The sequence below is a fragment of the Sphaerodactylus townsendi genome, linkage group LG06 (assembly GCF_021028975.2).
Source record: "Sphaerodactylus townsendi isolate TG3544 linkage group LG06, MPM_Stown_v2.3, whole genome shotgun sequence".
Taxonomy (NCBI): domain Eukaryota; kingdom Metazoa; phylum Chordata; class Lepidosauria; order Squamata; family Sphaerodactylidae; genus Sphaerodactylus; species Sphaerodactylus townsendi.
The window spans coordinates 85,425,605-85,452,211 of NC_059430.1; the positions used below are offsets into that span (position 1 = coordinate 85,425,605).

The 26,607-nt window shown below is 38.9% G+C and overlaps 1 protein-coding gene across 2 annotated transcripts in view; it reads left to right on the forward strand.

Moving 5' to 3' along the window:
* Positions 1–26,607, forward strand: part of DUS4L (dihydrouridine synthase 4 like) — a 43,904-nt gene that overhangs the window by 13,009 nt on the left and 4,288 nt on the right. Inside the window, exons 7-11 of one of the 2 annotated variants that reach the window (XM_048502156.1) lie at positions 6,769–6,877; positions 13,880–13,980; positions 18,527–18,677; positions 21,554–21,689; positions 23,538–23,649. In XM_048502156.1, the coding sequence (XP_048358113.1) occupies positions 6,769–6,877; positions 13,880–13,980; positions 18,527–18,677; positions 21,554–21,689; positions 23,538–23,649 (609 nt within the window). Of the gene's footprint in view, positions 1–823; positions 3,486–6,768; positions 6,878–13,879; positions 13,981–18,526; positions 18,678–21,553; positions 21,690–23,537; positions 23,650–26,607 lie in introns of those variants that run through there. The other variant, XM_048502155.1, reaches the window with a different exon arrangement.

A 26,607-nucleotide genomic window follows, 5' to 3' on the forward strand; every position in this document is an offset into this window, starting at 1 on the left:
CCCACCCACCCCACTGTAATGAGAAATGCAAATAGTTTGTGCAGGTGTTATCTCTAGCATTAAACTTCAGTTGTTCTTGAGAAAAATGAGATATGATTTCCCTCTTCGAGCCTTTTTTCCTTTTCTAAGTCAGCAAGCTCCCCTTATTGATTTAAGTGCAACCTGCCATTTGTCAATTGAAGAGTTAGACAATTTCTTCCACAACTGTCCCCTTGATATTGTATCAGAGGCTGCTTTTAGGTCAATAAATGCAGCAAACAAGGAACCCTTGGCAACCTGAACATATTTCTCAATTAGGTGATGTAGAATTAAGCAGTGGTCAATAGTTGAATGACCACATCTAAATCCTGCTTGTTCATCCTCAAGAAAACCTTCTTGCTCTAGCCAGGCTCAGTACCCAACAATGTGTTTTTCCCATAAAGAAGTAACATTGTGCAATGTGGTATCTTTTTATAACGTTAATAGAATTGTAATTTTAATTGACTTTGAAAATGTTAGGCAGCTTTCTTTTCCCTTCTCAGTTTGTACTTCCATAGTTTATTGAATATATGATAGTGTACAGCATTGGTCTCCAAATCTAATTTATTAGATGTATTATTGGACATTTTTAATTGCATAATTAGTTTTATTTTATTGTTTACTGTATGTATTACAGTTGTATTTATTACACTGTTTTTAAAATTCTATAGCCTGTCCCAAGTCTCAGTGAGAAAGGCAGATGATGAAAGAAGTAAATACAGGATAAAAAGGGCAAAACACAAGGCTTTAAAGTGAGCAAAATCAACACTGTGTTAATTTTTTAAAAATTGTTTCCTTTGTATAGGTGTCATGGTTGCAAGGGGACTGTTGGCTAATCCAGCCATGTTTGCGGGATATGAAGAAACTCCTCTAAAGTGTATCCAAGACTGGATTAATATTGCTCTCGAACATGGGACTCCTTTTACATGCTTTCATCACCATTTGATGTACATGATGGAAAGAATTACTTCAAAGCAAGAAAAGAAAATTTTTAATGTTTTATCAAGCACATCTGCTGTTGTAGACTATCTTAGAGAAAACTATGGACTGCAATGACATTTTTTAACTTGCGTGATAATTGTACTTTTGTTCTAAAATACTTTTCTTAGAGCATGTGCATGTGTGTATATATGTGTGTGTGTACGTACATACATACATACATACATACATACATACATACATACATACATACATACATACATACATACATACATACATGAAATTTCAAATTTCTCTGCTCAGGATATTTTGAACATTTGTATTCACAAAGTTTAACACATTCTTAATTGCGGTGCTGTAACAAGAACTAGTATTGGACATACCAATCATTAATTTATTAGTCACAGTCCAGCAAAATAAAACATACATTAGTAGTGTTGGACATGGCTAATAGTTCAGTTCACAGAGCGTGCGGAGTATTGTGGGTGTGCCAACACAAATGCACCAGCGGAGAGGATAATATTCTGGTGACGGGGCACTGTGCACCTCTGCGGCACTGAACACAAAAGTTGCCACATGCACTGGCATCCCTCCACCGCAGGAGCCCACACGAGCATGTGTGGAGGCATTCCAGGGGTGTTTCTGGGGATGGAGCCAACTTTATTCAGTTTCCACAGGGCTTTCAGCCTAAGAAATGCCTCTGCCTTCTGATGACTTGCACCACCAAAAAGTGTAGCACAGCCCATTGGGCTGCATAGGAGATTTTCAGGTTGGCTTGGGAGTTCTGTAGTTTTACATGTCCTGAAATCGACTGGTTCCAGATATCTACAAGTATAGGAAGTAGGTCACCAGCTACCTTTTTTACACAGTCTGCATTCATTTCAATGGGGCATGGATAAGATAGATTGGTACCTGTGAATTGATCAGAATCTTTTCTTTGTGGACATTCCTACTGGACACAGGTAAAATCCATGAGATTCTGTAGAAAAGATATTTGCAGTTCATATTAACAAAGCATGCTTAGTATTCCAATTGAATTTAAAGTGTTTCCTAAAAGAGAAAAGTGTTTCCTAAAAGAGGAAAGTGTTTCCTAAAAGAGGAAAAAAGTATTGGGGGTTCCATGTCCACAGCTTCCAGCAATTTTTAAAACTAAAGTTGTAGATGTGCAATGGTCAGATTTGAAGGAGGACCATAGAAGATTTTTAAATAACTGGATTAACTGTAGCTTTGTACTGGTGGCAATTTCTTTTTAAAATGTGGTATCTAAACTGTAAACGTGTATGACAGATCAAAAATTGGAAACTGATCAAATTCATGTTTGTGAAACTGACATTTCATGTTCCTTTGTGAAAAATGCCTCTTAATATAAGGATTAGTCTGAAGGTATTTTTGCATGTATCATGAGAGGCAGCGGCATCCCGTTGAAAAAAGAATTTTAAAGGCCTGCTAGTGCTTTACTGAAATATAATTGTTTAAAGAACAACATTTTTGATACCTGAAAAATCAGTTCAATTCAGTGTTCCAGAAAACTACAGCATTAACTCTTAGTCAGAATTGTTTATTCTGAAGATACAGTCCCCAAAATAAAAAATAACCTTCAGGTAAATATCAAAATTTGTATCAAAGAAAAAAAAACAAATTATTGACAGATCCATTAGTTTCAATGAAACAAATGGTTTACATTGCTTTGAGAATTTTCCATTGTTATTAAATAAAACATATTGAATATTTTAAACAAGAGACCTAATTGTGATGGGCAGTGTTGCTTTGAAAACTTTCAATTCTAACTTCCTTCTCCTTCCAATGTTTAATGAAGTTGGATTTTTTCTATTTTAGCAAGTGCAAGAGAGATTTTATTTCACGTAATCCTACATGGCATTGGGGCAGTTGCAAGTTTGGGAAGGAGCATGACATACTGTCTGTGTGATAGGAATTTTACTAGCATTGAAAGCATTTGTGTTGTTTGTGTCCCCATGTACTCCATTGTTCTGCAATATTTTACAGCTTCTTGAGCCATGCTCCACAATATTTCAGAGTTTCCAGATATTACCAAGTTGTTTCTTCTCACAATATTTTCCAAACAAGAGCAAACTGCAGAAACACTTGCTGTGAAATGTGAGAGAAATCAAATTCAAGAGATTCTTGTGGGAGCCTGTTCTGAACCTGCAAATGCCAGGGGATGAAAGTTTCCTGATTTTATAAAGGTATGTAAACAACAACTATGCTGGATGGAATCCAGAATAATAGCTGTTGCAGTTCTGAGTCAGTCCCCCTGGCATCTGAGTCATCACATGCCAGTGATGAGCACATAACCAACACTGAAAGAAATGTCTTTGCATACACCCACACTTCACACTTGTACCAGGTATCTAGCTTGTGGGCTGCATGGGCCCATGCTTGCACTCATCAGTCATATAGATAGATATGAAACTCTTGTATGTGTGAGCTGCAGGAATCATTTTGTACTTAAAGGGGCCATGCAGATGTGCCTCAACAGAATCCTGACCCTATCTGTGAACCACTGTTAAATTTTTGAATCCTAACTCTGTCTTCTGGGGTATTAGCTACCCCTCCTATTTTGGTGTCATCTGCAAATTTGATTAGCATGCTTTCTATTCCAGTAGCTGGAATGTCAATCATCTGGAAAACCCGGGTTCAAATTCCAACTCTGCCATAGAAGCATGCTAGGTGACCTGTTAAAAATAATCAGCCTAACCTATTTTTCAGGGTTGTTGAGATGATAAAATGGAGATAAAAAATAATTGAAGTCATTTCACTATGAGTTCCGGTTAGGGTGAAAGGCCACATATAAACTAAACTAACCAAATAAAGGTAAGAAAACACAGATTACTTACTTGGTTAAATACACTTTAACCACCTGATTGTACTTGTAATTGAAAGCATGACTCAAGATAAAGTGGCAGATTTTCTGAAACTTCTTATGGTATATAGATGGAGTGAAATAAACCATAGGGTGTTTAAAGGGAGACAGTCTTGTGCTTCTAGAGCTATAATTAAGAAGGGTACACTCACTGTGTCATCAGGAACATGAGTGGGAGGGCATCCAGTCAATAAGATTGGCAGCTTGACCTCCTTTCATAGCTTCCTTTTCAAAGGTATTACACAGACGTATCAAACTTGATCTACGTTTTGATTCAAAAATCCATCTTAAATGTGCCTACAATAGTCTAGTCCTCAAGAAGATTTGCCAAGGACTTATTCTAGCGTAAGGGCTGTACGGTAGCTGAATTCTCATCAACTGAAGGAACAACAGGTTTTTAATTTCATTTCATAGCAAGCCAGGTAAGTTGTTTGGGGGTGGGATGGGGTGGTTGGGTTGTCCATTTTAAAAGGGATGCCAAGGGAGAATTAAAATATTTTTTGAATAGAAGGTGCAGTTAAAGGTGAAAGCTGGAGATGCTGAGGGGTAAGATAAATTTTGAATGAAAAATGTTAATATTGTGCCATACATGACTTGTAGATTTAAGTATCATATAAATCTTTTGATGGTTCACAGTAATAATTCACCTATCTGATAAATCTTATATTTTTACATTTTACTTTATATCCCATCTTCCTCTCCCATGGGGACCCAAAGTGGCTTATATTGTTCCCCTCTTCATTTTTTCCTGACAAAACCCTTCTGAGGTAGGTTAGGTTGACAGTATGCAACTGACCCAATTTCACCCAGTAAGCATTCATTGAATGAATGGGGATTCAAACCTGGTTTCTCAGATAGTAGGCCAGTGTTCTAGCTACTATACCACACTTGTTTGTTCAATGGTTTACTGGCATAATGTATATGAAACACTGTGAGCAACCAAAGTTAAAATCTAAAAACATATTTGTTCTTGTTGGTTCTGGAGAGTTTTCCGGGCTGTGTGGCCGTGGTCTGGTTTTTTGCCAAGGACTTATTCATTTGTTCTTGTTTGCTAGCTGTGCACTGCAGTAAGTATAGTAAAAGTCAAAAAGTATGCTTCGCAAGATTATCTGAATCACAATTTTTTAAATTAATTACTGTGAGGTTGGAATCTTGAGTTTTTTGGTCACAATAACTATTGGCATTTAGATCATCTTAATTTTGTACTTCATTCTAATCCACCTTTCTTACTGAGACACAAAGATGGTTCCAGGATAAAAAACAATGCTCTGTGAGGTGACTGTTCATAATACAGGTACCTATTACATTTGCAGATCATTTTGCCAGACACCTTGAAATGTCAGTTACAAGGCAAATAAAAGTTGTGACTTTTATTTATATTTAATATTTCTGAGTGTAATTTTTAATTTGAACAAAAATCCACTTTAGAACGTTTACATAAAGGATGTGGTTTCAAATCCCTTTTGGTGTCTGTCCCCTGTAATACTGACTGACAATAATAATGATTTTATTACACCGTTTGCCAAACAATGAACTGGGCAGAGCACAAACATCTGCTTTGCTAGAGAAAGACCTTAAAGCATGATGAATTAATCCTGACGCCTAAATTTCCTGAATACGGAATAGTGAGGCTTCTTCACCCTAGCAGGGTTCTTGTCTCTTTTAACACCTCACCTGGGAAGAACAAAAATATATCAGGAAAAGCTCTGCATACGTGATCCTGCTACAAACAAAAGTTGTGTCCTTTAATACTGATTTTCGTCTTCTTTGAAGATTAAATTGCTCCTAGAAAACAGGTATACTATTGGTGGGTGGAAAGGGGGGGGGGGGTTAACATAGTCAAGAACCGATACCGGGGCAGCGACACGACATTCCTGCAGCTCCCTCTCTCTGCCTCAAAGGTGAGTCAGGCATTTGGAAGGGTATGCCTAAAAGCTGCAGACCTCTTCCAAGCCCCCTACAAGGAAACCACACACACTTCTTTGCAAGGAGCACGTGAATCCTCTTCATATATAAAGCAGGACTTTCAAGCATGCACAAATAGAGGCATGCACCGGCAGCGTCTTAACTGGCCCTCTCTGGAGGGAGGGCCCAACGCTTCTCGTTTGCTGATACGGCAGCAGCCGCAGCCACCCCCTCCCCCTCCGTTACCGCCGCCATCAAGGCGAACCGTGTGGCCAAGAGGAAGTCTGAGAGCTTGCAAAGGCTAGTTAACCTGCACGGGGGGGGACCTGGGAATTTGAAATGTAACTAAGGCCCCGAGGCATCCGGTGAGGAAGGAAAATAATTCCTCGTGAGGCGCTGGGGTGGGAGGAAAAGTTCCCGTCAGGCCTCGCCTTGACGCGGAAACTGCAGCAAGAGCTTGCCTCAGAGTCGCGCGCCGTGCAGGGGACTCGGTTTGGACGCGGGAGATAGCTTTTTGCAACTCATCCAGAGAGCCAAGTCTTTCTCCCTCTGCCAAATGGGTTTGGGTAGAGGAACTGCAACCTGCCCCACTCTGCTAGCAATAGGATTGTGATAGTTGCGTATATTATTGCATGAAAGTTAAGGATTAGCCTGTTTAAAGGCTTCGCACACTCGCGTGGACACACGATTGAGTCCCGGGGGGAGGGGTGGGAGTAGGCACGGTTGCCATTCCCTCCAGCTAAAGCACTTTTGGCCAAAGCAAAAGTGATATAATTTGCTTGTACTTGTTCGTCTAGAAGTACTGAAAACACTATTGGCCTGGTGGTATTTATTTATACTCTTTGTCCCTCTGTTTAATGTGTATTCAAATGCCTTTTACCTAAATCATTATAAACTGTTACACCCCTCGCCCATTTTAAATATTTTAAATTTATCTGCTAAGAGGCCCTGTTGCTTAATGTGATCACTTTAGAAAGTTTCAATGTGAAACCCTGGTGAGCTAACAGTACTTGCTTCCTTCACAGATCTTTCAAAGGCAAAAATGACTTTTCAGTGGACAGCTGTTGCAGCTTTTCTGTATGCTGAAATAGCAATATTGCTGCTGCTCTGCTTTCCCTATATTTCTCCCCTGAGGTAAGAATATGCAAAATTGTGAACATTTTGAGGGGAAAAATGGGTACTACTGGACATAGGCTGGATTTTATAGAGTAAAACTGTAAAATAGACTTTACCACCAGAAATGGAAGCAATTGCAAAATGCAAAAGGTGCACAAAATTCCCACTGGGGAGAACAATATAGCCACTTCCACGAGGTCTTTGAAGAAGTGACATATCCATTTTCTAAATAAGTAATTGAAAACTCATGTAGGATGAGCTGCGAAACTCTATGCAGAGTTGCAGTATTATACATTGAAGTCTGTGTAGGGCTGAACTGTAAAGTATCACTGGTTATAAAAGATACTAGTGGTTTTTCCCTTATGGAACTTATAATAATAAAATTAAATTAAAAACATAAAGCAGTAAGGTTTCCAGGAAAGGTATAATCAGGAAAGTCATACAATAGCAAGGTTACCACAATTAACAGGATTAGTTATGAATAGTTGATTTGTATCTGGCCATGTGATTCCATAGTGATTTCCACTGATTTTTCCTCCTCACTGAAGGCTCATACTTTGCTCCTTATTCTGTTACTGATGACCTTCTGACCCACAGAACAAAATAAGAGTGGGGTCATTGGGCTGCAGCAGGAGAAGAGAGGGAAAATGTCTCACTCTGCAAGGTCCACTCCATGGATGGATTTTGATGGATACAAACCAGTGGACTATATCCACTCGGTTATTCATAGAGTCTTCCTCCAGAGAAGCAGACTCTCCTGCTGGGTGAGGAACTGATTGGGATGGAGGAAGGCTCTGCACTTAGATGAGCAGAGTGGTATGATTCAAGCTGGTCTCCTTTACCTGCACTAATAAAAGTAATTGATTTTTTTTGTGGTGGTGGTGGTGTTCTGTAAGTAGTAAACACTTTTAACATGGTGGTCTTCCCTTAGTCCCATTGAGTCCCACAGTGGTTAACAAAAGTTGTGTTTCTTGTTTGTAAAATACTCCCACTGGCCCTTTAACAAAGGAAGATCATGATTCATTTGGGTCTAGAGTAACACTGAGATAATTGGCTGGCTTAGCTGAATTTCATAGCAGAAAGTATGTCATGAAGAGGAGGAAGCAGATTATGCAAACATTGAGGGTCTCTAAGGTGTGTTTTCATTAGAGCCAAATAATGACTTTAAAAAGTCAGAATTTGCAGTGTTAGCCCTTAAGATCTTTAGGAGGAACACTGGTTGGATTATGAATGGTAGAAGGGAGCAGATCTGTCTCTGCCTCCTGTTTCAGTCTGATTCTGTATACAACGTTAATAGGTACAGGAATTGATCTGGCATCTTCTTCCTTAATTGCTTGCTCCTGTTTAGAAAGAGATGCATTCGGGTTAGGGAAGTATTGGTTGCTTTTCCAGTAGGTGAACCAGGCTTAGGCAATATAAAAACTGCACAGCAGATTCTTTCCCCTGAAATGATTGTATCCTCTTGCAGACCAGCAGTCTGAAATTGTGTGCATCGAGGAATGCTGCTGTAAATTTCGTTGTGCGTGCACAATGACAATAAAATGCTTATGCTTATGATTTGTCCCTGATTATTAGATCAAGGGGGGTTGTCACTGAATACAAGCCCATTAAAATTTTGCAAATAGAAAACTTAGCATTTCACAGAGAGTTTGCAACCCATACCCATTAAAATTTTGCAAATAGAAAACTTAGCATTTCACAGAGAGTTTGCAACCCATACCCTCTCCTGTTGCAGAGGGTGCAAATTGGGACATAAGGATCTTGGACTTGGTTCTGAGCAGAGGTCAAGACCTCATGAGAGTTATGGAGATTGTTGCACCAATGTGGACCACAGTGCTACTAAGTTCAGCATTTGTGTCAGTTGAAAGTTATCCTTAAATTATGATGGGATTGAGAGAGTTGACAAGGCAAACTTTTCCTTTCTCCCAAAATAGCAAAACATCCAGTGAAGCTGATGGACAGAAGATTCAGGACAGACAAATGGAAATACTTCTTAACACAGAGAATGATTAAAATGTGGAATTCTCTGCCAGAGGATATAGCAATGATGACAGGCATAGACAGCTTTAAAAGTTAGGTTTATGAAGCATAAGTCTGTCAGTGGCAACTAGTCATGGTGAATAAAAGGAACCTCACATACAGAGGTAGTGTCTCTCTGAATCCTGGTGCCAGGAGGCAACATAAAGGGAAGGCCTCGGCCTCTATGTGTTGTTGTTGGTCCTTAGAAGAATTGATTATCCACTGTGTGAGATAGGATGCTTGGCTAGATGGACAATTGATCTAATCCAGCATGGCTATTCTTATGTTCTTGTGGAAAATTGTTTTGCCATGTAAATACTGTATGTCAGTTTTATTTCTGTATTTTAATGTGGAGTTTTAAATATCTTGCTGTGATCTAAAATGTAGGCTGTAGATTAAGAGAGAGGGGGGCTTGATAAGGAGTGAAGTTTGTCATTAGAGGTAGGTGTACCCTAGGGGACGACTTGACTCTTTTGTTTTGAGAGAGGTTTTGTGTGAGAGTTAATGCTGAGCAGTGTGTATGTGGAAAGAAGTGCAGTGCTGTAGTGTGTGAGAGAAATCTGTGTTCTGTGTGGAAGTTATTAGCCTGGAAGGCAAGCTGGGAAATTTCATTTTGTGGAAGTTATTGGCCTAAGTGGGAAGTAAGAAAATAAGCCTGTGTGGTTAGGTCTATTTAAGGAACAGTTATACTTATGTACTGATCTGAAACCATTATTCTTATTAGCCCTACAGAAGCCATTATGCAGTTATACTTATAAATAAGTTTTATATTTAAGGCAAATAGTAGTTTATTTTAGTGTAAGGGATCCCCATTTACCTCAAAGCCACTCCCACGCACTGACCGTTTTGTCATTCTACCCTATACAACTAAGCCATTTGTTCTTTGTGTCCAGGTAAAGATTCTAAGACAAGAGCAATTGGTGGCAGCAAAATTAAGGAAGGCAAGTAGTTAGCATAACCCATGTCACCTCAGAATACTACAGAGATTACACATAAATGAGTCACACAGAAAAGGAAGCATTCAGAAATGCAGTTTTCCCCTGCTGTACTTTGAAGTGGCACAGTCCATTCTTCCACTTCAGCACTTTGCCATCATATTCCGCTGAATGTATAGACTGAAAGAGATTTTTAAAATTAATTTCAGGATTTTTTAAGAGCTGACTTGGAATGTTTTGAATAGCTTTTGTATTGGTTCTGGTGGGTTTTCTGGGCTGTGTGGCCGTGGTCTGGTAGATCTTGTTCCTAATGTTTCACCTGCATCTGTGGCTGGCATCTTCATAAGCATAAGCATTTATTGTCATTGTTCACGCACAACGAAATTTACAGCAGCATTCCTCGATGCACACAATTTCAGACTCATACCCCATCCTCACTTTCCCCTTCCTCCACCCATCCCTACACAGCCCCAAACACATCAACATGAAGCCGCAGAGGTGTATCACAGAGAAAAGTCTGTTTCACACTGTGTCTAGTGAGAATGGAAAGTTTAGTGAGGTATATTCTCCATGTCCCAGGATGGGGAACCAATCAGTAAGTGTTTGGGTGGAACTTGCTATGCAAAGGCGCGGTTGAATACACTGTATTGCGGATGGGGTATCAGTCCATTTTTAAAGTACTGGTAGCCAAGCTTTGCTAATTTTGAGAGTCTTTTCTTTCTTGTTGAAGTTGTCTTGGTGTTTGTGAATTTCAATGACCTCCCTTTTGTATTATTGTATTCAACAATAAAACTGGACTTTCCTAGTTTACCAGTATTGGGGGATTTTTTTTCCCTCCCAGATGAAATTACTGCTAGAAGGGTAGCCAAAAATATATGTAAAATGCCAAGAGGATTTCTTTATTCAATAGAGAAAGGCAGTGTATGCCATTTTTGAGCCCTTTTCCAGATCAACTGAGAATGCTAAACAAATACTGATGGCTGAAAAAATAGTACCAGGTGCTAGAATTTTATCTATTTCTGAACTATAGCTTTTCAGACACTTAGATGTGGTATTTTAGAACCGTTGTTAATCATGGTATCCATTATCAATTTTTTTCTGTCCTACCACAATACCTTGCAAATTGGTTTTGTAGGTTTCTGTAAAACTTCATCTGGCATCTGGGAGCAACTCAAGCAAGCATCCAACATCTTAATCAGCTCTACTGAAGTCAGTGTATACATTTTAGCAAGGATATCTACTCAGTTTCTTTTTCTTAGGAAGCCAGAATGTTTTAGCCTCAGTACTTTGGCCTCTTCTGCACATGCAGAATAATGTACTTACAGTGCATTTTGCAGCTAGATTTCACTGTGCGAAATAGCAACATCCATTCGCAAACAGTTGTGGAAGTGGATTGAAAGTGCATTATTCTGCATGTGCGGAAGGGACAATAGAGATACAGTGCATAAAGTGATCTGATTCCTCCACAAAGGTTTAAAATGCTTCCAACTGTTGCTAGTTAAAATGCAAAACCTAGTGTGGGGTGAAACAAAGGGAGGCAAAAGAAAATTACATGGAATACCTGAAGTAATTAAGGGGTGGGATATGCAAGATGCTTGTGCATATAGTTTATAGGAAATGATAGGTCCTTGGCTGGAAGAAAGAGTATTAAACTTTTTTATTAAAGTTAATTTGACACTTTCACATTTAACATTCTTTTGTAGGTAACAATGATTTTTGGGTCAGCAGCAGAATTCCCTGGTCTGTGATAAATGGCAGGTTCATATGTTGAAGGAAATAATGTCTGTTTACTCGTGGGTGATGGAGAGCTTGGAGTGGTAGGAGGAAAAACTATTCCAAGGATAGGAAAAGGGGCTGTTTCTGAAACTGGATGATCTGGCTGGCTATGCCCCACTGCTCTAGTTTGGCTCCTTCTACATAGAGGTTTTGCTCCAGTTTCTCCTCCTACTTTGAAACTTTAGTGTTTTTGGTGATTGAGGGGGGGCATCCACACAACATTGTTGTATAATAGTCTATCTTCTGTGTTTTCCCCTTCTTCAGTACATATTTGCACAAAACAGCTTTGCAGAAGACTCGTACTCAAAGTGGATTTGGGATCCATATGGATGGATTTTTAATCAGTTGTAGAAACAGTGTTATAGCATCATTTCAGTATAATGATGTGCCAACTACTGATTTTTTAAGCTATCAGAAAACACTCTAGATGTGGTATACAAAAGGGGACAGTTTGAAGAATCCCTCCAACCAAAGACTGGTTGTCAGTGCTGATCCCTCTGCATTTGCAGCAGCAATAAGAGTATAGCAGGGAACTTTTCCTTTGTTGAAGCACCTTCTGTTCCACAGTAGAGTTTGAATGGAAACTTGTTAAAAGCAAGGCCTTTTGTTCTTTTTTGTTTTTAGACTTCTTCCTGAGTAATGATGTTGCTGTTTCCTGTATATGCACTGTTACCTGCCACAGTCATCTTGAAAGATCTTCTAAGAGTGGAAGACAGAAATGGAGGGAGGGACTTTTCCCATCCCCTTTTTTCAGATTTTGAAATAGGCACTAAAAATCAGGCTTGCTAAATTCTTACTGGCTCTTTTAAAAAATAACAGAATTAAAGCATTGTGAAGAAATAAAACATTGGCAGTATTTTCTATGGTGTCCCTGAAGAAAGAAAACAGTTTTTTAAAGATCATGTTGAGCATCTGTTTCATAGTGCCGCCATAAATTATTTGTGAATCTTCTCTCCTCGCTCCATCAATAGGATATAGATAAAGCATAAGGAGAAGCAAAATACTCTAATTCACTTGTATCTAGAATGATCAGATGTAGCAGAGGGCAGGGCTAGTGCTCCTTGAGACAATCTGATGGTACAGCTTGCCATGAGATAGCGAGAGATGAGAAAAGCAGGACATCCCTTTTCTGCATAGTGGGATTCCTGCTATCTACTGTACCTGGTTGTCCTATTTGGAACCAAGTTCTCTTCGCACCCACCCTCAAGTTTTTGCAAAACAATCAGAACATTCCATGATTGAGTGCATCTGTCCCCCTAGGACAGCTCAGGTCCTCTAAGTTTTCTGGTGATCAGTAAATAAGACAACAGAAAATTCTTGTGTTTTTTAAAAATTGATAGCTTTAGATAAACGTAATCACAGAGAACCTTTTAAACAGACAAATGTATACAATGGGCTTGGAGAACTACAGGGCCATTACTTGTGATTACAGAAGCAGAAACAGAAGCACTTCGCACACTGATACTTAGATATTGTTCAGTCTTATTCCTAAGAAAGAATGCAGAAACTGACAGTTTAAGTAGCATTTGGCAAGCAAATATTTGAAAGCTACTGGAGTGCCAGGATTACTCTCTGAAGAAGCAACCTTACAGAGACCATTTTGCTAACAAGATAATTGAAGCTGTGATTTAAATAACACATTAATGGATTTTTTTGTCCTTACAATAAGAGGATCTAAAAGTAGCAAATGAGTCTCATTAAAGCTGGATGCTAAAGACACCCTGTCGATCTCATTAGATAGGAGCAGGATTGGCAGATCCCAACTCGGAACAATGCTCACTCTGTGGATTTCAATCACTGCTATAAGTAATGAGGCAAAAAAAAGCAGTATATGGTTAAATTCTCCCTGACGTGCATTTCTTGGAGATGTAGGAGTTTACTCAGCAACCATGAGTCTAGCAGCCCAGTCTGAACCATATTTTAGAGTATTTATAAACGTTCAGGCAAGTTTATTTATTTATATGCATTTTTATCCCGCCCTATTCCCAAAGGTGTCAGGGTGGGTTTCAACATAAGATAAATAAACAATTGCAACATAAAATAAGAACAATTGTAATCTATAACTATGAAACCTATTTAAAATCCAGAAAACCTATTAAAACTTATCAAAAATTCATAAAACATTGATAGTTATAAAACCTGTTAAAAATTTATAAAACCTATTTAAAAGTTCATATCATGCTGTACAGTATACAAAAGAGCTTCTTTTAAAATTAATGAATTTACGAAATATTTTTGTCATCTTTTTATGATTTAAATTTCTTTGAAATTTTGCATTTGTGTCTTACAGATGGCAGAAGATTTTTATGTTTTCTTTATGGAGCAAAATAGCAAACTACTGGAACAAGGCATTTCTTGCCATTATAGTTCTACTAATTGTTTTATTTTTTGGTAAGTAAGACGTTTTGTGTGTGTTCACATTAAAACACATTGTGTACATGGTGGAACAAAAGGTTTGTTTATTAAGTGCAGATTATTATTATGAAGTTAACATTTTTAGTATATAAAGGTAAAAGTAGCTCCTTCTGCAAGCTCAGGGTCATTACTGACCCATGTGGTGATGACACATCACAATGTTTACTAGGTGGACTATGTTTGCAGGGTCATTTGCCATTTTGCCTTTCCCAGTAATTTACACTTTACCCCCAGTTGGACACTCATTTTACCAACCTTGGAACGACAGAATGCTGAGTCAGCATTGAACTGGCTACCTGAAACCCCCTTCCATCAGGATAAAACTCAGGTTATGAGCAGAGCTTTGACTGCAGTTTACCATTCTGTGCAGCAAGATTCCTAGTATATGCTGTTGCAAAAGTTTAAAAACATTATATACATACATACATGTGGCTTACTGGCATCAAACAATATAAACTATTGTAATAATCACAAGGCTTGATTAAAATTAAACAAATATATAAAATAGAGTAGAAAACAAAAGTAGATAAATGTATGTATTATATATTTTACAATACCTAGATCAGGGGTAGGGAACCTGCGGCTCTCCAGATGTTCAGGAACTACAATTCCCATCAGCCCCTACCAGCATGGCCAATTGGCCATGCTGACAGAGGCTGATGGGAATTGTAGTTCCTGAACATCTGGAGAGCCGCAGGTTCCCTACCCCTGACCTAGATTAATGCTTATTTCTAACCACGTGAAGGTTTGTAGCACCCTGTAGGAAACTAGCTACTTGCTCAAACAGATCTGCAGAAGGGCTATTTGATAAAAAGGATGTCAAAGCTGCAACAGAGAATTCAACTCTCAGTGCAACAACAGGGGTTAAGAACTTAGCCTGAATCTCAGCATAGAATGAGCAGAATAATAAAATACGTTGTGCTGCTTTAATAGTGCCTGAATCACAAGGGCAAAATCTTTCTGCATATGATGCTCTTTCGAATCTTCCAGAGAGTAGGGCAGATGGCATAGCATTAAAGCGAGTGAGAGCTTAAGCTGTTACAGGAAAGATATTCAGCTATATGGCCTGCTATGCTTGGAGTTCCCTGATTCAACCAGAGCACAAATAAGGTTCTGAGCCTCAATTTCAAAAAATCTGTGTTTTTGTTTCTGAAAGTCTCAGAAGCAGAGCAGGAATGAAGGGACTCAGTAGATAGGCAATTGCAGTTTATCTTGTTCTCAAGTTAGAACTAGCCAGTAAGATAGATGTTATTCAGTAAGCATCTGAGAGCCAGTGTGGTATAGTGGTTAAGATCGGGTGGATTCTAATCTGGAGAACTGGGTTTGATTCTCCACTCCTCCACCTGAGTGGCGGAGGCATATCTGGTGAACCAGATGTGTTTCCTCTTATATTGCTGCTGGGTGACCTTGGGCCAGTCACAGTTCTTCGGAACTACTTCAGCCCCATCTACCTCACAAGATGTCTGCTGTGGGGAGAGGAACGGAAAAGAGCTTGTAAGCCACCTTGAGTCTCCTTACAGGAGAGAAAGGTGGGTACAAATCCAAACTGCAACCTGCAGCCAGTACTTAAATGCTCAAGTCACGCCACACACTGTCTCCATCTAGTACTGGCCAGTTTCAGCACATAGAGCTGTGTAAGAAACGCACTTCGGCATTCCAATTATTTTGCATTAAAAAGTGGATTGTGGAAGCTCAATTGAGCAGCTGACAGCTCCAGTCCACAGTGGGGTGCCATTTTAAAACTGAATGCTTATCTTAGCATTAAAGATTTTTAAAGCTGCGGGGACAAACTGATTACTTCTATTATAAAGGGGGGGGGTGATCACTGGTGCAGTGATTTTGGCCATATCTATAACTGATTTTTGATTTGGGGAGGGGGTCCAAGAAGTGTTATACTGAAACAGAAACCCTAGATATCTAAATTGTTTTACCTGTCCCAGGCTATGATAATTTAACTTCCAGTTATAATAATGCCAAGTTTTAGCAAAAACAAGATTTTTCATAATTAAGTTTTAATCTGTTGATTGAACAGTATTTAGCACAGCATCTTATCAGGTGTTTTAGGCCCACCTGCACAGATGACAACAATACAGCATCATCTGCATGTAGTAGAATGAGTACGTGGGTTGAACCTAATCTTGGTCTGTGTCCATCATAGGAAGTTATTTGGCATATGATTTGCCATCAACTGACAGGAGGCTGATTTGCCAGGCAGCTGGAATCACTATTTTTTTTACAAGCGTGGACTACTATTGCATTTGTCCAAGTCTTAAGGATAATGCCGCACTTATTTATCACAGTAAAAAGAGCAGCTAGCATAGGTGCCCACCAATCAAGATATACCTTCAGCAAGATCTATTTCTGTATAAATACATCAAGACCTATGGCTTTCCTGGTTTTTAGCTGTTGGACTAACTCTTTTAAGTTTCCTGGGAAGTAATGGGGGACCAATCTGGAATATAATTTACAGGAAAATCAGTCTAAACCATTTCACACGTCAAGTCTTCAAAAATAGATTTAAATAGTGATCAAACCAAGTAGAGGAGGGGATGCTTGCCATATAGGGGATGTCATTCCACATAAAACCATTGACCAATGGCCAGAATTGTTTGGGATGGAATTAAAAAATATTACTATAGGATCCATTTAATTCAAGGCTGATGATGCTTTACTAATATCTCATCAGATCACAGAACACCTTTAAGATTTAAAATGGGGAAAACTAAAGTGATGGGAAGCAGTTTTTAGGAGAATCAGTAGATGGCACTAGGTCTCTTGCATTGTGTGACGGATTAGCCCACACTGAAGGGTTAATGTGTTTTCTAAGGTGCAGATTAGCTGGCCTTAGCAACAGCAAGCAAAGTGTAAAGCATGCTCCTTATATGGAGGTACCACCTGATTGGCTGGGAGAAGGCGCAGTTTGCCTGGAACCTCAGGTAGGGGGAGCTAGAAGTGCTGGTTATATATAAACAGGAGAAAACCTGTCAGAGTGACACTTGAAATCTGAATGGTTTGGATCTTGATCTGAAGAGAAGTCTGACTTTGTCAGCAAGAGCTCTGAACAGTGAAAAGCTTTGTTAAGCTGAGGTGGATCTAAGTCTGTGGAAGGTGACCCACAGCTTAGCATCCAGGCAGAGTGTATCTGTCAGTGCACAGTTCCATCCAGTCTGGGAGTGAAGTCCCAAGGATAGTGATACCCAAATAGGGACTAGTGAGAGAGGAAAGCTAGGGAGCCAAGAGACCTCTAACCTCCAGCTGGTAGTGTGGGACAGTGGGTATGCTAGAAGCTAAAAAAAGCTGAAGACTTTAGTAGAGGGAAAGTACCCTCAGTGGCCATCTGTGTGTGACCAAGTCTGTGTCAGTGAAACTGCTTGAGAAACCTGTGAAGTAAATGCTCTATCTACCTGAAACCTCATGCTTATGAAACCTCTCTGTGCCATCTGAGAAGCCAGTTCATTTCTGTAAATAATAAAATTAAATCTGTTTCACGTCACCAGAAGTGCCAGCGTGTCTTTGGCTAGTCTGAACGGGGTAGTGCCTGTCTGTGTTACCTCCAAGCCCCCTCAACAGAGGTTCCCTCCATTTTTAAAGAGGCTCTGTTGTTTACTCCTTAAGTGGCTGAGTGAGTGGGGTGTTTGGAGAGAAGTGACCATTATATATATTTGGTGGTAGTGTTTTCGTGATACAGTGCAATCCTACTGAAATAAATGGGCTTAGACTGGAGGAACTCTCCTTGGGATTGCGCTGTTAGTTGAGCTGATGTCACAAGGAAAAATATTGTGTTCTGGCGAATGGGGTGATGAGTTTCTTTGGAGTGGTCCACTGAACTGTTTCCCATTCTTATACGTTTGTTTGGGGGACATTAGCAGTACCATGACATCTGTAGGCTTCCACTAAATATTAAATTGAATGTTTTATTTATTGCGGTATTAGTGCACATTTGTTTCATTTCTACTGTAAAATAATGTGCTGTTCAGGTGCTTATAACTGTCTACTAAATGTAACTATGTTATCAAAAAGCTCTTTGCAGGATTACTGCTTGTTTCAGAGTGTGTGTGTGATGCAACAAATCTATTTATTTGCTTCATTTGTAGACTTCCTTTCTCATTAAAAACCATACATTTTCATTGTAGTCTTTTACAGATTTTACAGATTTAGTTCCGTCCAAGGAGTCCAATGGACAGAACTGCACTCTTGATTTCTAGGGCTAATTGTCAAAATCACAATACTTTAAAAATTACTGTTAATTTTGAATAATTGTTTCAAAGTGATTGGGGCATTTTTGATGTTGATGTGTGGTCTATCATGTATCCCACTCGCTTGTTTTTATTCACCAGCTAGTTCTCATAATCCTGACTTCTGGGTGTCCCTGTATTCTTTCCTCTTTGCCTTTCTACAACAAAACAATTCACCTGCTACAATTTGCATATTACTTTTTCTGTATAAAAGCTTTGCATATAATACTGAACGATTAGGTAAAAGGTGCATTGAAAAATTAGTATAACTTTTTTAATGTTTACAGATGCAGTAAGAGAAGTGAGAAAATACTCGAATATTCATATTTCTGAAAAAAGTACACAGGCAACTGGCAGTGCATATGATCACTTTCAAATGAAACTCTTCAGATCACAACGAAATCTTTACATCTCAGGATTCTCTCTGTTTCTTTGGCTGTAAGTATAAACTTCAAATATTTGTATCATGCTTTTCTGCCCAATGAGGACCCTCAAGGCATCAAACAATAGTTTAAAAGGTATTAAAAATCAACTTTTAAAACTGCGTGTGCGCATGTGTGTAAAAACATGGAGGGTCAAAATCTTCACCTACTGGTGGAAGGCAGTGATTGAAGGGGGTAGATGAATCTTCCTGGGGAGCAGTAGTCCTCTAACCGTGGTAGGGAACTGCGTAAAAGTCCCCTACCCCTGAGCAGCACAGAGTTTCCTGTGAGAGTTCCCCCTGCTAGCGACCGCCCAATTTGTGCGGCACCAGTATGGTTTCTGTGTGGCCATATGGCTTACAGGCAGAGGCATATCTAGGCAAAATGGAGCCCAGGGACAAAACCTGAGTTTGGTGCCCCACCCGTATGGGCGGCCACCCTCCCCCACCACGACCAAACAATGATTTTTTGCACCAGCTCACAAAACAGCTCCCACCCCCAGCAAAACATACATGGCTCTCTCCCTACCAACTTTCCTAATTTGGTCCTCACACCAACCCTATGAGGTAAGTAGTTAAGTAAGTCCCTTTAAGTAGCCTGAGAAACAGCTCCAAGCCAGTGCAAGTGGGTATTAAGCATGTAAATCTCTCACAAATCACCCCCAGCAAAACATTTACCAAAACAAATGTCAGCATCATCTCTCACAAAACACCTCCAGTGGAATCCACCCCCAGACAGCATCACTTTCAATGGTGTTTAAACTCAGAAAGTTCAGATCTCCTCCTTTTAAATCCACCTTTAAAGGGGAGATCTGGGGGTCCCCTGAGTTAAAACAACATTGGAAAAATGATGCTGTTTTGGGGTGTGATTCTTCCCCACCCTGAAACAACAGCATCAACTTTGCAACATGTTTTTCTAAACTGGGGACTTCCTACATTTTCCCTTTAAGTCCATGCCGAAGGGGGTGGATTTAAAAGGAGAATCTGGGAAAACTTGGGAAACTTGGAGTGTGCCTGCTATCAGGGGTGCAATTGTTATGCTAGCAGCACCAACATTTCAGGGTATCTTTAGGAGACTCTCCTGATGATACCACCCAGGTTTGGTGAAGTTTGGTTCAGGGGATCCAAAGTTATGGACCCTCAAAAGTGTAGCCCCCATCTCCTATTAGCTCCCATTGGAAACAATGGGGGATGGGACACCCCTTTTGGGAGTCCATAACTTTGGACCCCCTGATACCATCCAAGTTTCATCAGGAGCATCTCCTGAAAAATGCCTGAAATTGTGGTGCTGCTAGCTTAAAAACAGCACTTCCTGCAGGCCAAAAACTGAAAAAACACTAAAAATACAAAAAACACAAACGAACCTGAAATTCTTGTGCCCTCCACTAGGGGGCGCCCGAGACATGGGGTATCCCATGTTCCCTAGGCAAATATGCCACTGCTTACAGGGAACCTTGCTGCAGATGGTGTCACATCTGAGAAAGCCCTTAGATAGTACCGGTCTGTTTTATGTACTTTGTTCAAAAGAATGAAAAATTTCACTAAGGAGCTGGTTTAGTTCTTGACTAGCAAACACTCTGGGTTTGGTCCAATGCACCATGACTAGAACAATTTCACAGAATCGTTCTCTCCCACTTCCCACTATATCCTCCTTCATTTCATAGAAATCTGTTCCTAGCACCAAGACCCGCAAATACAATAGAAGGCAACACAAATCCTGTTCACATGTTACAATGAGTGCCTGTACATCTTGCACCTTTTCTTTAAAAAGAGCCAATGCACATTAACTTTACAACTGAATCCATTGACCAGTACCAGTACACACATTGAATTCTTAGGTGTGTGGAACTTAAGAACTTCTCAATCCATAATGAAAAAAAATTATGTGTACACTATACACAACTGTATGTGCATTCATTGTAATATGTGCACAGCGCTACAGAAGATGTAGCAAGAACAAAGAATCATCAGTAATTCCTCTAGCAATTCTTGCAGTAGTTCTTTTCTGCTCATGGAAGAACTTGTACAGGAAGGGAAAGGAGTGATTGCAGACAGTTTTTCTTTTTCTTTCAAACTAGTGCTGGTTTCTTATGAGACTGCAGAACTCACAAGGTGAAACTGGTTACTTGAAAACACACACCCCTCAATAACCTTCTCCAGACATTAAAGCCTGCTATCCTGGCTTTCAACCTGCAAAATTACAAAATACAAATAATTTGCAGTACACAATAATGGAACATTCCGTTTGTAGCTGTTGAAATCTTTTAGAAGATATTAAAAATGCATAAGGCCAGTAGATTAAACAGAACCAACATAGGTCTGCAGAATTAGCAACTTAATTATATCAAAGCTTTCTAAAACAAAATGATTTTCACCAATTAATGGAAGGCTGCACATAAGTGATGCCAAACACAGGAAGAGGTTGAGGGACCTGTGTGTGGGAATAGGGATTGAGTCTGATTTAATGAACCCTGGTTGCAATCCTAAGAGCCCTTGTCTGGGAGTTAGTCTCACTGAATAAAATGGGACTTCGTGGTAGATTTCCCTAGAATTACTCTCAATTTCTTGTTGTATAAACTATACAATAGGTCAGGGGTGGCCAACCTTTGGCGCTCCAGATGTTCATGGACTACAGTTCCCATCAGCCCCTGCCAATTGGCCATCCTGGCAGGGGCTGATGGGAATTGTAGTCCATGAAAATCTGGAGCACCATAGGTTGGCCACCCCTGCAGTAGGTTATTCAGCAATAAATAATAACGATTTTGCTTTATTAGTTGTAAGCCAACGTGAGCAGATATCGAGAGGCAGCCTATAAATTTTCTAAGCAAATAACTGTTTTTTAATGGATATCATACTTTGTTCTGTTAGCTCACGGCTCTTCTGCATCCCACAGAGTACTAAGGCGTATCATTTCCCTCATCACTCTGCTGTCAAAAGAGATGGGAGCCCAGGTAGCTCTGGAAATTCAAGTGGCAAACACCAATGATGCTGCCAGAAAATATCTGGAAGAGAATGAAAAAATACAGAAGGTCTGTTATACTGCTTTGTTGTTGATGGTGGTGTTATTTGTGTAATAGCTTGAGATGCTGGGAACTTAGGCAAGCTGGATTTTTAACTTATTTTCCTTATAAAAGCAGATTTTCCTTCCCTTATTTTCCACAGCAGTTTACAGTATGGTATGGTACTGGGGGTGGAGGCAGCCAGTGCCCAAGAAACATAAGCTGCAAGTCCTTTGCATGCAAGGGAGGTAGTTGTAAAACTCCTTTTTATGCAAGAAAACAAAAAAAATCCAACCCACTAAACTTTGAATGTTTGTTTGTTTGTTTGTTTGTTTGTTCCACTTTTACACCGCCCTCCCCCAAGGGGCTCAGGTATAGTTGACAGTTTTGATTTGTGTGGATGATGCAGGTAATTAAAAAGCTATAGTACACAATTTACCGTGTTTCCCCAAAAATAAGATAGGGTCTTAAATTAATTTTTGCTTCAAAAGATGCGTTAGGGCGTATTTTCAGGGATGTCTTATTTTTTTCCACGATTTTGCACCCCCCACATGACCAGATCAGCTGCATTGGGAAACCTGTTTTATTGTTGGCTTATTTTTGGAGTAGGGCTTATATTTCATGCATCCTCCAAAAATCCTGAAAAATCATACTAGGGCTTATTTTTGGGAAAACAGGGTATGTAGAATAAGAAATAAGATGCATGCCATTTTAATAAGATCAATATCAGTAATGTTAACATTTTTAAGTAATATCAGTAATGTTATCAGTAATGTTAACATTTTAAGCAAAGAAGCTAGTTTTACTTTTCCACTACAGGCCTGTGTGTAGGCCACTTCTTAAAAACAAGCAAGAGAATCAAACTCAGAAAGGAAGCTTTTCACAGTTAATGATAAAATGGTACAACTTTTTCATATTCTATATGGAAATGTGCAAAAGGACTAATTAATGTTTATCCCCACATAGAATTTACAAAATGAACACCATTTGCTTTTCAAGTGTCAAAGTGTATTGTAGGACTTTATATGCATCTGCAGCAGGCTGTGGATGAGGATCCGTATTTGCACACCTATGAAACAGTTCTCAGTGCCACAACACAGCTGGATAAGCATTGTGCCCATAGTTCCAAATCAGCAAGCAAAGCCAGGCAAGCTATTATGTTGTATACAGATAACCACAGATGCAGCATTCTTTTGTGTTCAGGATCAAGTTCAAGAGGAGGAGCACATCAGTGAGAGGGATGCACCATGTTATTATATAGTTATTATATAGTGTGCATAAATGTATTGATATTTTACATTATAATAAACAGCCTACATAAAGGAGCTTATAATTTGAAGTTTGACAGTAGAGAGAAAATAAAAGAATAGAAAAGCCATGATAACCAGGGATGACTGGGACTATACACAGTTATGCTGAACACCAAATGTAGACTGACCTTTGATCTTTTCAGGTGTAAAAATAATCAAACCCCCCTAACTCAGCACTTCTGACTCTGCCTGTTTTACTTTTTTGTTGTTGACGTATTTAAATAACTTTAGAAATTGAATTACTGTTTAATATATACGTATTTTTAACTTCTTAAATGGTTTAGAAGTCTTCAGCAGCAAAGACCTATATTGGGGACCAGATAAAATTTTGCATGTACTGAGCAAGTGAAAACTTCTTTTTCTTTGAGATGACTCTGGCTCAGAGGGAAGGGAATATGTACACTCTGAGCTGATGAGCTCATTCCAGTACCATCCACAGTAGCGTGAAAAAAAAAGACAGAGCACAATTTTAGTTCTATCTGTTAATTCACTGTTTTAGATTGTTCTTATTTGGTATTTGAAATGTTATAAACTATTAAGATGCATTTTTTTTCTTTTTTCTTGTTAGTCATTAATGGAAAGAAAAAATTGTGTAAATGCAGAGTTGATCGAAGTAACAAATAAAAAATTAAAGCAGGAAGCTGAAAACTTGAAAGCAGAAATAAAGAAAAGTTTGACGGGTATGTTGCTCTTTGTCCCTAGTGGCTGTTCACATTGTAAGGAAACTTTTTTCTTTTTCTGTGAGCTTAGGGAAAATAGTGTTGCTTTACGATAATGTTGTGTTACAGAAGTCTTACCATCTCATTCTACTAGTTGCTTTAATTACTCCTGTGTAAACGTGACTTTTCTTCTATGACAAAAGCTAGACTGTAAATGGGCAGTTTTGCTTTAAAAAGGGGGAATTTTTTGTAACAAGATACATACTGTTGATAGTTTCTGACTACCTGCACTCTTTTGATGAAATAACACTGAGATAAGAGGTTTCTTCCTGGATTGTGTGTGTTCATTCTAGATCTTTCTAGTCTGTGATGTTTCAAAACTTCTACATGGTTGAGGTAACTCTTGTAGATAACAAGGCTGCTTATGACCTTCCAAGGCTCAGGTGACCGAAATGTCATTCTTAGCCTGATCAGCAATCAAGACATAGTCAGGACACACTAATGATCAAAGCCAGAGAACAGGAGTCTCCTTTGCCCTGGTCCTATGGATGTATATAATGAAATCCTCTATAGCATTAGTGACTATAAACATTCAAATCATGAGAAGGCTTAGAACTGATATTTTGAACATTTGTTCACAGTTCTAGGAGTTGGACTCGTGTGAACCTCAGAGCTGTGTGTAGATTTGAACTTAGGATTTCCATTTCTAAGTGTCTGTGTTTTAGAGAACTTAAAAATACACTGTGACTGCAGCTTCATGTTAAAAATCTTTAAATGACATTAAGAATAGCAATCTTTCCCATCAAGTTCTTATGGACAAGAGAATATATTAAGTAAGTATAGAAGTAAGTATAGAAGACACGAGAATATATTAAGTAAGTAAATATATAAATAAGTCTATTGGTGAGGGAGTACAACGTACAAGTCCGGGAATACTGTCAAAATCAATCAAGGTAATGGATTTTCTATGCATTTTGATAGGATTATTAGTTCATCCTAATACAAAATCATGGCTTCTGGCTTAAAGCCTGCTGTGCGATGGGGTGTGTGGAGGAAACACACTGTGTGGAATTTATATGTAGGATTAGAATTTTTGTTTAAATGTTCTAATTAGCAAAATAGTTAAAACACATAATGATAATCAGTCTGCCTTGGAGAGAATCTGAGATGAGAGGCGAAATCTTACCTACTTTTAAATTAGAGAAACACAGATATTAACACTGAAAGCATGCAGTGGGAATGATAGGCAGAGGTCTCTACCAGCATTAGAGGCTTATCTTGCAGGGGGAAAGTAGAGTATTAAAACAGTCCACCCACTCTTCTGCATGTACACATGCCCAATCTTCAGTGAGATGAAAAAGGCACATATGGACAACACTGAAGGCCTCCTCTGTGCGTACCCAGGTGCTAAGGTCATCTCAGTTTAAATTAACATTACTTGCTTTTTTCTAGACTCCCTTCAGGTTACCTCATGACCTGTACTAGTTTCACCCTTGTGGATAGAAAGTTTTGTGGGATATTTTATTAACTGGCTGTGGTAGCATCCTTATTGAAAACAAATGAACTGTTTTACTCACAGTGTTTTGAGTGCATTTTACATGTGTCTAATACATTCTGCAGTTTTATTTGTGCAACACAAAATGAGACAAATCAGCCAGCATTAACCTCATATAAAAGTAGATCTAAACAGCCTATATCCCTTCCCCTTTCCAGCAGTATGCCTCAATTGCACCATGTTTTCACCTGGACTTTACACTGCATCTGCTTGTCTCGTCATGGACATAAGGAAAGGTATTCCCAGAAGGGGAAAACAGGGCAAGTGCTGCCGGTTCACATCAATTAGTACAGTCATGTGAGTTAGGATGCAGGCAGATGTTATTTGGAGGAGTGGCCATGAATGTGAGCTGTGAAAGTGCTGGAGTCCAAATCTTCCTTGATGACCCTAAGGGAAGGGAATATTCTCTGAAGTATGAGGATAACCCTGGCTTGTAGTACTGAGGTTTGGAAAAATACAGTTTATGTATATATTTGGACACTTGAAATAATTTTAGTGACTCAGTTCATCTTCTGTCGTTTTGTTTTATACACTAAGGTTCTTTAAAATGAAGTAATATACTCTAGTTTTGAGTATATATTTTGGTATATGTAAGATGTTTCCAGAAAGGTGATGACATGTGGGATGAATAGAGAAAAATAAAAATTACTCAGTGTTCACAGACTGTTATAAACAGACTTGGTTTGTATACATAATAAATTTAACAAGAACATTGTACTCATACATCTGCTCTTTAGTTTAGGAAGACTTTTTATCACAGTTAGGGTGAGTATCCACTAATTTAATTTCAGAACTAATTTGATTAATACACTTTTTTATGTTCAGAAATATTTTAGTAGTAGTTTTAGAAAGTCTGAAAAAAAGAAGTCATTTATTTTTTAAATGTTCCTAAGTGTGATCAGTTTGTAACTGATATTGTAATAAAAGATTATTTATCTGAGGCAAGACAAATGGCAACCTGAGAAAGGGTTGTGGAATTCCCTCCCCAGAGAAGTTCTTCTGTCACCCTCTATTTGCTGTCTTCTGACATCAGGCAAAGAGCCTTTTGTTTCATTTGGCATTCCCTTATTGGACCCACATTCCTGTTCATGTTTTTGATTGTTTTGTGTACTTTTAAAAATTGGTTTTTAATGTTTAACTGGTTCACTGCTTCCAGACCCCAAGTTGAGTGGGAAGGCAGCATGAAGTGATTTAAGTAAATAAAAAAATAGATATTCATTTGATATGGCATGAAACTTTGGCAACCTAAAGCACTTTGCAAAAATTGGTAAATACTTTGAAAATCTGTTCACAAAGCAATTTATAACTGGATCGCACGAATTAAAGAACAAATGAAATCACAACAGTATAATACGTTGATCTCACATTTTAAGAGCACAGTTTAAGAGAACTGAATTTCATAGTTTGAGACACAAGTTTAGGGC